Source organism: Rhincodon typus, chromosome 27 (assembly GCF_021869965.1).
Source record: "Rhincodon typus isolate 14 chromosome 27, sRhiTyp1.1, whole genome shotgun sequence".
Classification (NCBI taxonomy): Eukaryota; Metazoa; Chordata; class Chondrichthyes; order Orectolobiformes; family Rhincodontidae; genus Rhincodon; species Rhincodon typus.
In genome coordinates, this window is record NC_063358.1 from 24335646 (window position 1) to 24349424 (window position 13779).

At 40.1% G+C, this 13779-nt stretch overlaps 1 protein-coding gene across 3 annotated transcripts in view; it reads right to left on the minus strand.

The window, feature by feature from the left end:
- Positions 1-13779, minus strand: part of LOC109936649 (protein argonaute-1) — a 127317-nt gene that overhangs the window by 2015 nt on the left and 111523 nt on the right. For all 3 annotated transcript variants that reach the window (XM_048612843.1, XM_048612842.1, XM_048612844.1), the window contains exons 12-13: positions 11442-11626; positions 9380-9539 (exon numbers count right to left, since the gene is read on the minus strand). In XM_048612843.1, the coding sequence (XP_048468800.1) occupies positions 9380-9539; positions 11442-11626 (345 nt within the window). The remainder of the gene's footprint in view (positions 1-9379; positions 9540-11441; positions 11627-13779) is intronic.

The window sequence follows — 13779 nt, forward strand, 5'->3', positions numbered from 1 at the left end:
CCTGACCGGAAACGTCAACTTTCCTGCTCCTCTGATGCTGCCTGGCCTGCTGTGCTCCTCCAGCTCCACACTCTGTTATCTCTGACTCCAGCATCGGCAATTCTTGCTATCTCTGAGTAACTTTTTTAGAAGTGTATTTTCCCCTAGTCATCAGGCACGTGGGTATTGTTGGCAAGGCCAGCAGTTTTATCTTATCTAATTGTCTTTGAGAGGATTTTAATGAGCTGTCTTCTTAAATACAAGTGAGCAGCGGACTGTGCTGAGAGTCTGGACTGCACGTTGGCCATATTCTGCATGGATTGCAGATTCCTTCCCGAAAGAGGGCAAGTGAACCAGATGGGTTTTTACAACAATCAATACTTTTGCAATTACATCTAGCTATAATCACATTTAACTTTCCCAGCTGACATGGTAAGATTTAAACTCGTCTCCAGATCATTGATTGGGGCATGTGGATTACTAGTCCAGTAACAACCACATTGCTACTTCACCCTGGCTTAATGTGACAAATTATCAACAATTCTTGTATAAAGCTGAACTTGCTAATTGAATATCCATAGGAGACAGGATTTAAACAGCTAAAGAGTGGATAATAGTCTATAGTTTAAAAAGTTAAATTAGTGACTGCACTAAATGGGGTTCACTTCATTACTCTTCCTTCTCCAATTCGGTTCAATGATGAAATTATTGGTTCAACAGACTAACTTCTAATAGGAACATCTCTGATACAATTGATGAGTGACATCTTTTTAAGCAAGAAGCCCATTTGTGTTTACTTTGGGTCAATTTAAACTTTTCATTAATGCTGGTCGTGTGAAACTATTACAGAAACTTAGGAAGACAGGACACCTTAGTTATAATTTTTCTCACTCTCGTGTATTCTAAGTCCTGTATGAGCAAGCTCACCTGCCTAGTGATCATGTGACTTTTCAGTTGTTGTTACTATTACCATAATTTCATTGTACATTAATAATTGTGACTATTCTGTTGGTATAATAGAAATTCACACACTAGTGAGTATGTGACCAACACAATTATTTTATTTTCTGCTGAAAGAGGTCTAGACCAGAATCTGTACCTCAGGGTCAGATGGGGGTTTGTTCTAAAGGCTGCTCTAATGGGCAAATATATTTATGAGAATATATGTATTCCTCTACCACACAACGCCATTACTTTTGTGGTGAATCTATTTTGAATTTTGTACTTGCGTATGCATCACATTGAAAACCCCTCCGATAACCTATCTTCATGAAAAATTCTGTTCTAAAAGTACACATTTTGTAATTACCCGTGGATCTTGGAAGACTTTTAATATCAAACTTGTTATGCTTTGCTCATCACGTTCACCAATTTCACTGACATATATTGCAACATTGCCTCAACTTTGCTGAAAATTGCAATCACGGTCTAGCTGAAAAAAGAAACACAATGCTGGAAATCAAAAAAAAAAAGATAATATTCGAAATATCCATCAGGTCAATGATGGAAGGTCATTCTGATGAAGGGGCAACATCAACTTGAAATTTTCACTAATCTTTTCTCCACTGCTGCTGCCTAAACATTTCAAAGCTCTATTTTAAAACTGTTTTCAGCATTTGCCTTATTTTCTCTCCAATTCTATTCTGGATCTACAAAAATTCCTATCCTCATCCCATTGCATATTGATTCATCTATTAAAATAATACTAGTCTACCAAAAAATATACATTTTGAAGCCAGCCCTATTGCCCCCTCAGTATCAATATTGAGCCTGTGAGAGTGGATCGGGAGGAAAACAATCTTCCGTAGCCTCTAAGCAGGAAATATACTTTGACCTTCGATTTCTAAGATCATTACTTTTGCTTCCTCCACACCTAGTGTCATAGAGATGTACAGCACAGAAACAGACCCTTCGGTCCATCTCGTCTGCTGCACCCACTATGCTGTGATAACACTGTCAACCCTACGCAAACTTGCCCCTGTTCGCTTTCCAGTTTCTTTAATCTACTGACAGAATTGCACCACCCCACATAACCATATTTAATCACTTTATTGTCAGTCATTCTTCTTGTCACTATTCTTAGAATACTTCTACCCTAAAACTTCAGTTCGGTTTAAGTAGATTAAATAATTCTCCCAAATAATCTTCTGAGAGACCTCCAAGTTTAACATAATAGTAAACCACTCTGCTCACTCAGACTGCTAACATGTTCAGTACTGAGCTTTTCAAAATTAAGGCCTAATTGTTTTCCCCAGCTGGAATTTTTCATTTCAAAGTAATGCGAAAGACCCCAGGTGGGGAGGGCAAAGAGATATCAATTCATGTCATTAAATCCTCCAGTTCTCTGTGAGTAATGCCACGTGACATTTTGTAATAGGAAGAAAATGTTAATTTTTATTGTTACATATACAAGCCTTCTAATTTATACTCCATTTATGGCTTTAGCAGCACATTTTATTGGAGCCCAAAATAAATCAGATTAAATTAATATGTGACATCCTCAACGATTACTAGAAACAATTAACAGCAGTTCCTGACATCAATCACAGCTAAAATTTTCAGTCACACTGTTTCAGCAGACCAATTCTGATATTCAAAACCACAAAACAGCTGCAATCATGTGGTTACCAGGAACCTATAAGCAATTACAATGTAAAAGAGAATTTTTCTTAATCTCCATTGCCATCTGCCACTTTTTCATAGAATTCTCAACTAAGTAGGCCGGTCAAGTCATAACCATGGTTAGTGACAGTGCCAGAAAAAAATATGAAAGAAAACATCAGATGAAAAATGTGGTCCAAAAAGATTACTTAAAGTATACTATCACCAAGATTTTAAAGGTCATTGCTGACAATTACTGTTTTAGCAGTACACCCACTTTTAATTTAAAATACATATGTTTAAAACAGAATAATATCCATTTTACATATACTTTTGTCCGAAAGAAGTGATATTTAATGCTATGAAAACAAGTTACACACTGCAGGGTGTATGCTTCATTTAGGCAATAAACTCTTCTGTGAGAATGTATGATTCCCAAAGATAATTCAGAAAGTGCAGCTAAAATAAAAGGCAGATATAAATATTTAACTTATAGGGCTCAGATAGAGGGGTTAGGAATAATCCACAACCCTAGATGAAAACTAACCTGTACTGTTCGAGCCTGGAATTGAGTATTGGATCAATTAGTCAGCATTCCTGTATAGCCAAAGATTGACAGCATATTACCTGAATGTCCTGTCCCACCGTGAAGGACTGTGCTAGTTAAAATAATCGGAACTTGAGAGGTTAAAAGAAAAATAAAAACTTCGCTCCCAGGTATTAAATTTAGAAATGTTGACATTTCTACTGTTCTGACTTGGATATTTCTTTTTATTAAGACACTCCACCTGTTGGAAAAAACATCACACCACACAGGACTCTTTATAATGCATTATAATAGACACCAGATTGGTGAAATCAGTATTGATTTAAAGTCTGCCATTGACATCCATTCTTAACAACACACCAAAAGTCTTTCACAAAACTGCTGTTGATTCTCATGGGTAGGCGATGACCTGGTGGTATTATTGCCAGAGTATTAATCCAGAAACTCAGATAATGTTCTGGGGAACCGGATTTCGAATCCCACCACGACAGATTGTGGAATTTTAATTCAATAAAACAAAATCTGGAATTAAGAATCTACTGATGACTATGAAATCATTGTCGACTGTTGGAAAAACACATCTCATTCCCTAATGTTCTTCAGGAAAGGAAATCTGCCATTCTCGCCTGGTCTGGCCTACATATGACTCCAGACCCACAGCAATGTTCCTGGTCATTTGCCCTCTGAATTGGCCTAGCAAGCCATTCAGTTTGTACCAACTGCTACAAAGTCTCAAAGGAAACCAGACGGATCTTCTGGCATCAACTTAGGCAGCAGAAACAGCCCTATCAACCCTGCAGGGTCCTCATTACTAACACCTGGGGGCAAGTGCCAAAATTGGGAGAGCTGTCTCACAGACTAGTCACGCAACAGCCTGACATTGTCTGTAAGGTATGATTCCATAAGTATGACTACATCCCAGACACCACCCACACCATCCTTGGATATGTGCTGTCCCAATGGCAGCGGTATACAGTCGAGAGGGAGTTGCCCTGTGAGTCCTCAACATTGACTTTAGATTACATGAAGTCTCGTGGCTTCAGGTTAAACATGGGCAAAGAAACCTTCTGCTTATTACTACGTACCGTTCTCCCTCAGCTGAGAATCAGTACTCCTCCATGCTGAACAAACATTTACAGGAAGCACTGAGGATGTACTCTGGGTGGGGGAATTTCAATGTCCGCTACCAAGAGTGGCTTGGCAGCAATACTACTGATCGAGCTGGTCAGGTCCTAAAGGACATAGCTGCTAGACTGGGTCTGCGGCAGGTGTGAGGGAACCAAAATGAGGGAATAACATCTTTGACTTCATCCTTGCCAATTTTGCCAGCTGCAGATGCATCTATCCATGACAGTATTGTTAAGTGTGATCACCGCACAGAGCTTGTAGCGAGGAAGTCCCAACTTCACATTGAGAACAACCTCCATAGTGTTGTGTGGCACTATCTCCGTGCTAAATAGGACAGACTTCAAACAGACATAGCAGCTCAACACTGGGCATCCATGTGGGGCATCAACAGCAGCAGAACTGTACTCCAGCACAATCGATAACCTCATGGCCCAGCATATCCCCCACTTAATCATTACCATCAAGACACGGGATCAACCCTGGTTCAATGGAGAGTGCAGGCATGTATACCAGGAGCAGCAGCAGGCATACCTGAAGATGATGTGCCAACCCAGTGAAGCCACCAAACAGGACTAATTGCATGACAAACAATATAAGCAGCAAGGTGATAAGACGGAGCTAAGTGATCCCACAACCAACAGATCAGATCTAAGCTCTGCAGTCCTGCCACATCCAGTTGTGAATGGTGGTGGATAGTTAAACAACTCACTGTAGGAGAAGGCTCCATCCTCAATGATGGAGGAGCCCAGCACATCAGTGTAAAAGATAATGCTGAAGCTCTTGCAGCAATCTTCAGCAGAGGTGCCAAGTGGATGATCCATCTTGGCATCCTCCAGTGGTCCCCAGCATTACAGATACCAGCCTTCAGCCAATTCGATTCACTCCACATGATATCAAGAAACAGGAGACACTGGTTACTGCAAAGGCTACGGGCTCTGACAACATTCCAACAACAGTACTGAACACTTGTGCTCCAGAACTTGCTGCTCCCATAGACAAGCTGTTCCAGTACAGTTACAACACTGGTATCTACCTGACAATGTGGAAAATTGCCCAAGTATGTCTGTACATAAAAAGCAGGATGATTCCAACCTGGCCAATTACTGCCCCATCAATCTACTCTCAATCATCAGTAAAGTGATGGAAGGTGTCACCAATAGTGCTATTAAGCAGCACCTGCTCAGCAATAACCTGCTCAGTGATGCCCAGTTTGGGTTCTGCCAGGGCCATTCAGCTCCTGTCCTCATTACAGCCTTGGTTCAAATATGGACGCAGGAGCTGAATTCCAGAGGTGAAGCGACAGTTATAGCCCTTGACATCAAGGCTGCATGTGACTAAGCATGGCATCAAAGAGCCCTAGCAAAACTGGAATCAATGGCTATCAGGGAGTGAACTCTCCAATGGCTGGAATCATACCTGACACATAGAACGATGGTTGTGGTTGTTGGAGGTCAGTCATCTCAGCTCCAGAACATCTCTGCAGGAATTCCTCAGGGTAGTGTCCTAGGCCCAACCATCTTCAGCTGCTTCATCAATGACTTTCCCTCCATCATAGCGTCAGAGGTAGGAATGTTCGCCAATGATTGCACAATGTTCAGCACCATTCGCGACTGTTCAGACACTGAAGCTGTCCACGTTCAAACGCAACAAGATCTGGACAATAGCCAGGCTTGTGCTGACAAGTGGCAAGTAACATTCGTGCCCCACAAATGCCAGGCTATGACCATTACCGCTAAGAGACAATTTAACCACTGCCTGTTGGCAGTGTTACCATCACTGAATCCCCCACTATCAACATCCTGGGGGTTAAAATTGACCAGAAACTCAACTGGACTCACCACATGAATCACAGTGGCTACAGATCAGAAGCTAGGAACACTGCAGCAAGTAACTCACATCCGGACTCCTCAAAGTCTGTCCACCATCTACAAGGCAGAAATCAGAAGTGTGATGGAATACTCCCAACTCGTCTGGACGAGTGCAGCTCCAACTACACTCAAGAAGCTTGACGCCATCCAGGACAAAGCAGCCCCCTTGATTGGCACCACATCCACAAGCATCCACTCACTCCACCACCGACACTCAGTTGCATCAGTGTGTACTATGTACAAGATGCACTGCAGAAATTCACCAAAGATCCGTAGACAGCACCTTCCAAACCCACAACCACTTCCATCTAGAAGCACAGGGGCAGCAGACATATGGGAACACCACCAACTTCAAGTTCCCCTCCAAGCCACTCACCATCCTGACTTGAAAATATATCACAGTTTTTTAACTGTCACTGGGTCAAAATCCTGGAATTCCCTCCCTAAGGCCATTCTGGGTCAACTCACAGCAGGTGGACTGCTGTGGTTCAAGAAGACAGCTCACCACCACCTTCTCAAGGGCAACCAGGGACAGGCGATAAGATGTCGGCCAGCCAGCGATGCCCACATCCCACAAATGAATAAAAAAAATGTAACCAACACTAAACGAAAATGATTTCATCCTGGTACCTTTTTGCTTTAAAATTATTTCACTCTAGTAAGTTTCATGATAAAAGTAAAATAGATTTTTGAATCAAGTTGTTTTATTATGAATGTAGAGGAACCTTCCTTCACAATTTCATACATACTTTGAAGACAGTGCTGGATGAAGGAACTGAGGGCAATTTTGATAAGTCTGCACATGACACAAAGAAAGGTAGAGTGGGGTACTGTTGAGGAAGCAGGGAGAATGCAGAAGGACTTGGACAGATTAGCAGAGTGGGCAAAGAAATGGCAGATAGAATAACAATGTGTGAAAGTGTAAGGTTATGCACTTTGGTAGCAAGATTACAGGCATAGACTATTTTCTCAATAGGAAACGCTTCGGAAAGCTAAAGTACAAAGGGAGTTGAGGGTCCGAGTTCAGGATTCTTTTAAGGTTAATGTGCATTTTCAGTTGGCAGTTAGGAAGGCAAATGCAATGTTAGAATTTATTTCAAGAGGGCTAGAATACAACAGCACAGATGTACTACTGAGGCTGAATAGACCACACTTGGAATGGTCCCAAGGATGAAGGTCTTGTCATAGGAGGAGTGGAAGGATGGGGAGGTAGGGTTGGAATCTTACTAAACCTTACAGAATACAGGCCTGGATACAGTAGATGTGGAGAAGATGTTTCCACCAATACGAGACAGTAAGACCCAAGAGAACACCCTCAGAGTGAAGAGATGACCCTTTAGAACCAGATTAGGAGGAATCTCTTCAGGGGATGGTTAATCTACGGAGCTCATTGTCACAAAAGGCTGTGGAGGCCAAGTCATTCAGTATATTTAAGACAGCGATAGAGGAGTTCTTGATCAGTAAGGGGTTCAAGAGTTATGATGAAAAAGTAAGAGTATGAGGTTGAGAAATACATCAGCCATGATTAAATAGTGGAGTAGACTCAAAGGGCGGGATGGTTTCATTCTGCTCTTAGGTTCTTGTGGCCTTGAACTTGTACCTGAATATCAAGTAGGCAATTAAATTCCTCAAGAGTATAGTATCTAAGAGGGTACAACTGCTGTATTTTTACCTTCAGATTTGAGGAATGTTTTAATTAAAAACAAGCCTTTACAAAGCATAGGCAGCTTTATGTCACATTAGAATGATATTCTCATTAATTGAAAAAGAGTTGATTGAAAACAAAATCAATGTGCTTAATTCCAAAACGTGTTTATTTTCAACTCCCTTGGATCCTTCAGGAAGGACTGTCAAATTGAAAAGAACACCTTGCTGCTTTTGTTTCTATTGCTCCAGCCAATTAAATTGCACAAAATTATTTTATATGTACAAATAAATTATTTGATAGCAAGTTGACTTTATGCTAAAGATGACATATTGTATACAAGTATGCTTCCCATACATTTTTAACTCCTTGAAGGAAGTCTTTCAAAGATAATTCTGTTAAACCAAATGCTCGAAATTATATGGATTCTAGCTATCTCCATAACCATAATTTGCACTAAAGGGTGTTTATATGTAGAAAATGTTGAATTAATTTCCTTCTCTTTCTGAAAAGAATCCCATGAAATAAAATGAAAGGCAATTCCATGCAACTTCCATCCGGAACATGGAAAAGCATTGGGACTTGTGCCTTGCTTCCTGGCAGACAGGTTAATGCATGCATGCCTGTCTCTTAACAGTGAAATAAAATCTGCTTTTTGTGCACTTCCAAAGGTCAGTTGCTGTGCCATCAATATGCATAGAATACAGTCTAGCTGGCAATGTCTATTTGTCTTCGTATCAAACTGTGCATTTTTGTGGAGAAGAAAAAACAACTTTTCTTCTAAAAAATTTGGTGCAATCTTACATATACTTTATATGCCACTGATTTTTCATTACTTCAAGGACAGCAGAAGCCTTCTGGTTACCTTACTGGATTAGTAATCTAGAAGGCTGATCTAACAATCCAAAGGTATCAATTCAAATCCTAGCATAACAGCTGGGGAATTTAGATTAAAATGGTTAAATAAATCTGGAATAAAAAGCTAGTAACAATCATGGTGAGCATAAAACTATGATATTGTCATATTAAACCCATCTGGTTCACTAGTGGCCTTTAGAGAAGCAAATCTGGGGTCTGCCTAATCTGATATACCTGCTCCAAATGCACAGAATAACAATGGACTCTCAACTGTCCTCTGAAATCGACGAGAGAGCCTTATGGTTGTATTTACAAAAACAGCTTACCATCAGCTTCTCAAATGATAATTAGAGATAGGCAATTAATTTTCAACTTACCAGCAATGCCCATACCCTTTGAAAGAAAGAAAATTCTGATGATAATGCACACGGCATCTCTAGGAAGCTTGGAAGAACAAGAAGTGCATTTTTCCAAAGTACCATGCTATTAAATTGAATTTTGGACATAGCTTGAGACTTACTGGTAAATTGCATATATATTGCTCAATTTTCATCCACAGTATCAACAGATTAAAAAAGAATCCCGAAGTACCAATGACGTTTTGCTAAGTTGCCTGCTGTATCAGAGGTAGGACCTTGCAAAGTTCCTCAATAATTTACTGCATTGATGGTATAAAAATGGTGTTAAATGCACAAGCTATCTAATACCACCCCAGTCCAATCCTTATTTGTACTTATAAAACATGAAGCTTACCGTTGATGAGGTACCAGTATGTTGTTGATTCCACCCAATTTCACATTGATTTTTAGGCAGAGGTTAGACAATGTCTGAGGAGACGTCCTCACAACATTTTTCACCTGAACACATTGCGTTGCCATCCCAAGGAGGGTATCACCTACTCGCTTCACCTCAGCTAAATTGGGAAAACAAAATCAAAAATTAGTACTTGAAATTCAAATGTGCTTATTTTGAATATTTTAAGTTAAAAAGAGCAATCTGTCCAGCAGTACTTTTTCTAAAATTAAAGTTCCAAGACTTTTGAGAAAAAGCATTTTCATTTAACACATAATACTTAAGACCTTACTAGATAAACTGGCTGAACTATCAAGCCTGAAGGCCTAAAATATCTCAGTTGTCACTGGATTGCAGCGATCCAAATGCTTCACTGATGGGACAATTTGATTGGCTGTTGAAGTTAATCATTGTTCCAAATAAGGGTTAGAACCTTCAGCCATATTGGTGAAAATCTCTTCATTAAAAAAAATCATAAGCTGTATGCAAATCACTTGTTAAGGGAGTACAATTTTCAATAAAGGAAAATTTGTCCCAAATTAATGCAACTCTTATCTCCAGTGTTAAGATTCTCAAGCAAAGGTGATACATAGGCCCCATCCATATTTAATATACAAGTTCAGTTGTCTATCAATAAATAACCTCAGCAATTTTCAAGAAATGGAATACAGCATAACAGAGAAGAGGAAATACTGTGCTGATTATATCCCATTTCATCCACTCCTAAGCCTCAAATCTTTGCCAAACGACTTACATAGGTCAGTTGACAGCACACGCATCTCCAAGGTATAACATTGTGGGTTTATGTCTCACTCCAGGACACAAGCACAAAATTCAAAGCTGACACTCCAGTGCAGTACTCAGGGTTTGCTCTACTTTTGGAGGTGCCATCTTTCAGATGAGATGTTAAATTGAGGACTCATTTGCTCTCTCAGGCCAATGTTAAATAATCCATGACACTATTTTTAAGTAAATCAGGGTTTTATCCGGTGCCCTGGACATACTTTACCTTTCAAATTAGATTATCTGGTCATATCACATCACTGTTTGTAGGAGCTCACTGACAATACTTAGAAATAATGTGTTGGCTATAAAGTGTTTTAAAGACATCCAAGGGGTGGTGGGGTTAGGTTCATGGAAAGTGCCATATAAATGCAAGTTTTAATTTTTTTTCCCAAACTGACATTTTTAATATCAGAGTGCTGCCAAATTATCTGACCACAAGGGAGAATCAGAATTGAATCAGTCATGTCTTCAGTTAGTCAACAAGTGCATTTCTACAGGTATTACTGAATCATAATTAGAAATGGGAACACTACCCAAATTACCTTTTTCTAATCCAGGCTGCTACATTCCATTGTGCTGTCACTTTTGTTTCCACTGCTGAGATTAGTTAATTTAGCGAAGATTGAACTCTAGATCTTCCTGGCCTGTAGGGCTCATCTGTTAATTACTTAAACTCATTGCACACTCAATATAGAATCCATAGAATCCCTAGTGTGGGAGCAGGCCATTTGACCCATTGAGTCCATATCACCCCTCCGAATAGTAACCTACCCAGACCCTTCCACCCTTACCTATCCCTGCATTTCCCATTGCTATCTCACCTAGATTGTACATCTCTGAACCCGCCGGCCAATTTAGCATGGCCAATCCACCTAACCTGCACATCCTTGGACTGTGGGAGAAAATTGGAGCACCCAGCAGATACCCATGAAGACATGGAGAGAATGTGCAAACTCCACACAGGCAGTCGTCCGAGGGTGGAATTAAAACCTATTCACTGGCGCTGTGAGGCAGCAGTGCTAACCAGCAAGCCACCATGCCACCCTACAATATAATTGACTGAACACATTTTCAGAATCAGAATCATGGACATAATTGATAAGAACAGACAATCAGTTACTAGATGCAAGTTCATTAGGAAAAGGAGAGCCAAATACTAAGAGTTTGTTGCCAGTTGGTGCCACTGTATTTCAGAAGCAATTGATTCAGAGTCAAATGAATCTTCTACAACTCTTACCATAGACGGGGGTTTTCCCAGGTAGAATAACAATTACAAGCTGGAGTCCTGAATAGGTGTTCTTCAGATGCCTGAACATCGGTTCCACACTATCAGCGCCTTGTGCATATTTACAGAAACATGGTTGACCCTGGATAGGCATTCCTGCATCCTTAGATATTTTTCGCAGCTGGTCAGTAAAACTCCTGTATGTTTGAAGACAAAAAAACTTTCAAATATTGAGCTCTATGGGCATTTGGGACTGTTGTGATTTCTGAATTTAGTGCTTTCAGGGGATCTGCCTGGGCAAGCTGGGAAGTCAGACAGACACATGGAAGATTCTCCTTCCCTAATCTCAGCAATTACGCTTTCCACCTTATTAATATACATACAGTTCACCAAATTCAGCCATCATGAAACAAAAATTATTCAAAAAAGACATTTTCCTTTGTGGCGGGGACACACACTCAAGATTTGCATGAAATATCCACCCATTTGTACGTTATCACATCAAATATGTTTCTCAAATACCAGCATTCAGCAGCTATCCTTTTGCGGCAAATGATGCTGATGTGGGTTACTATTCTAATAGTACCGTTTTGTGTCTTTAATTTCTTACATCTTACCGTGTATCTCTATTGCTGCGTGTATGACTCTGTGCCTGCTTAGAGAGATAGGCGTCCTGTTGTCAAATTACTTAGTTTTTCTAGGAGAGGTTACATTTTCTCTATTTTTCCTGTAAGATCTTGGAGCAGCTAGGACGAGAAATATCCTTTGCCTAGTTTCAAATGAGTTGCTGTAATTTATTGTGATTTTATCAAATTCCAGCACATATTGTACTTGCTCAGAACCAGCTGTCAGGTAGGAAATTATACACACTGGAGTTAAAATATTGAGTAAAAGGTAAAATTCAGCAAAATGACTCAACTCCATCATCACCTTAGCTCACACGCTGCTGAAGCCCTCATGTCTCCTGAACTCTACGCTGTGATAACAGAACATGCTTTTTATTCTTCTTTACACCATCCTCCATCACAACTAACTTTCTCAACTCTGATGAAATGTCTTCAGGCTGAAACATTCATTCTGCTTGTTTCTTCACAGATGCTACTTGACATATTGAATATTTTCAGCATTTCCTGTCTTTACTACAAAGGGAGATGGTTTAGTCACAGAACAAACACATTGTCACTAGGGAGAAAGAAAGGGCATCAAACTATAAACCCCTAGATTGAAGATATAAAGGTTGAAATGAGGCAGCAAAAGAAGGGTCATGCACTTGTAAGGCTCACAATAAGTAAAGAACTAGGTAATTTGGCCCTTGTAGGCTGCTTTATTAAACAAAATCAAGAATGATTTTCTATCTCAACACCACCTTCCCACATTATCCCTTAATACCCAAAAATTCATGAACCCAGTTTTGCATATACTGAATGAGCTACATTGACAACTCTCTGAGGTAGAGAATTCTACAATTCACAACTCTGAAAAAATATTTCCTCACCTCAATCTTAAATGGCCAACTCCTTTTTCAGAATTTATGACCTCATACACTAGCTTCCTCAATTAGAAGAAACATTTTCTCTACACCTACCCTGTTAAGCACCTTTCTTCAAAACTGAAGGGAAACAGGCTTATTCCATTCAATCACTCCTTAAAGGCAAACGGTTCAGTAGTAGGTAATGTCACTAAACCAGTAATCCAGAACCCTAGGCAAATTTTGTGTGGACAAATACAGAACGCTAGAGAAACTCAGCATGTCCAGCAGCATCTGTGGAGACAGAAACTGAGTTAGTGATCGACTCCAGTATAACTTTTTTTTAAGAACTGCTCTAATGTTCTGGGGATGTGTGTTTGAATTTGTAAGAAAAATATTCTGGAGTTAAAAGCTAGTCTCGTGGTGACCGTGTAACTACAGTTGATTGCTGTGAAAATCCACGTGGTTTATTAGCGTCCTTTCGAGAAAGAAATCTGCTGTCCTCACCTAGTCCAGCCTACATGCAACCCCAGAATCACAACAATGTGGCTGACGCTTAACTACCCTGTAGGGATTTAGGGATGGGCGATAACGTTGGCCTACCCAATGACACCCATATCCCATGAATGAATTAAAAAAAATTCTGTCGTTCTAGGAATCTAGTCCAGTGAATTTTTATTGTGCTCACTCATGAGGGGCATGAATAGGGTGAATAGCCAAGATCGTTTTCCCTAGGGTAGGGGAATCCACAACTATACGGCATAGGTTTAAGGTGAGAAGGGAAAGATTTAAAAGGGACCTAAGGGGCAACATATTCATGCTAGGGTGGGGGCAGGGGTTAGAGAGATTTGCCAGAGGAAGTGGTGGAAGCTGGTATATTTA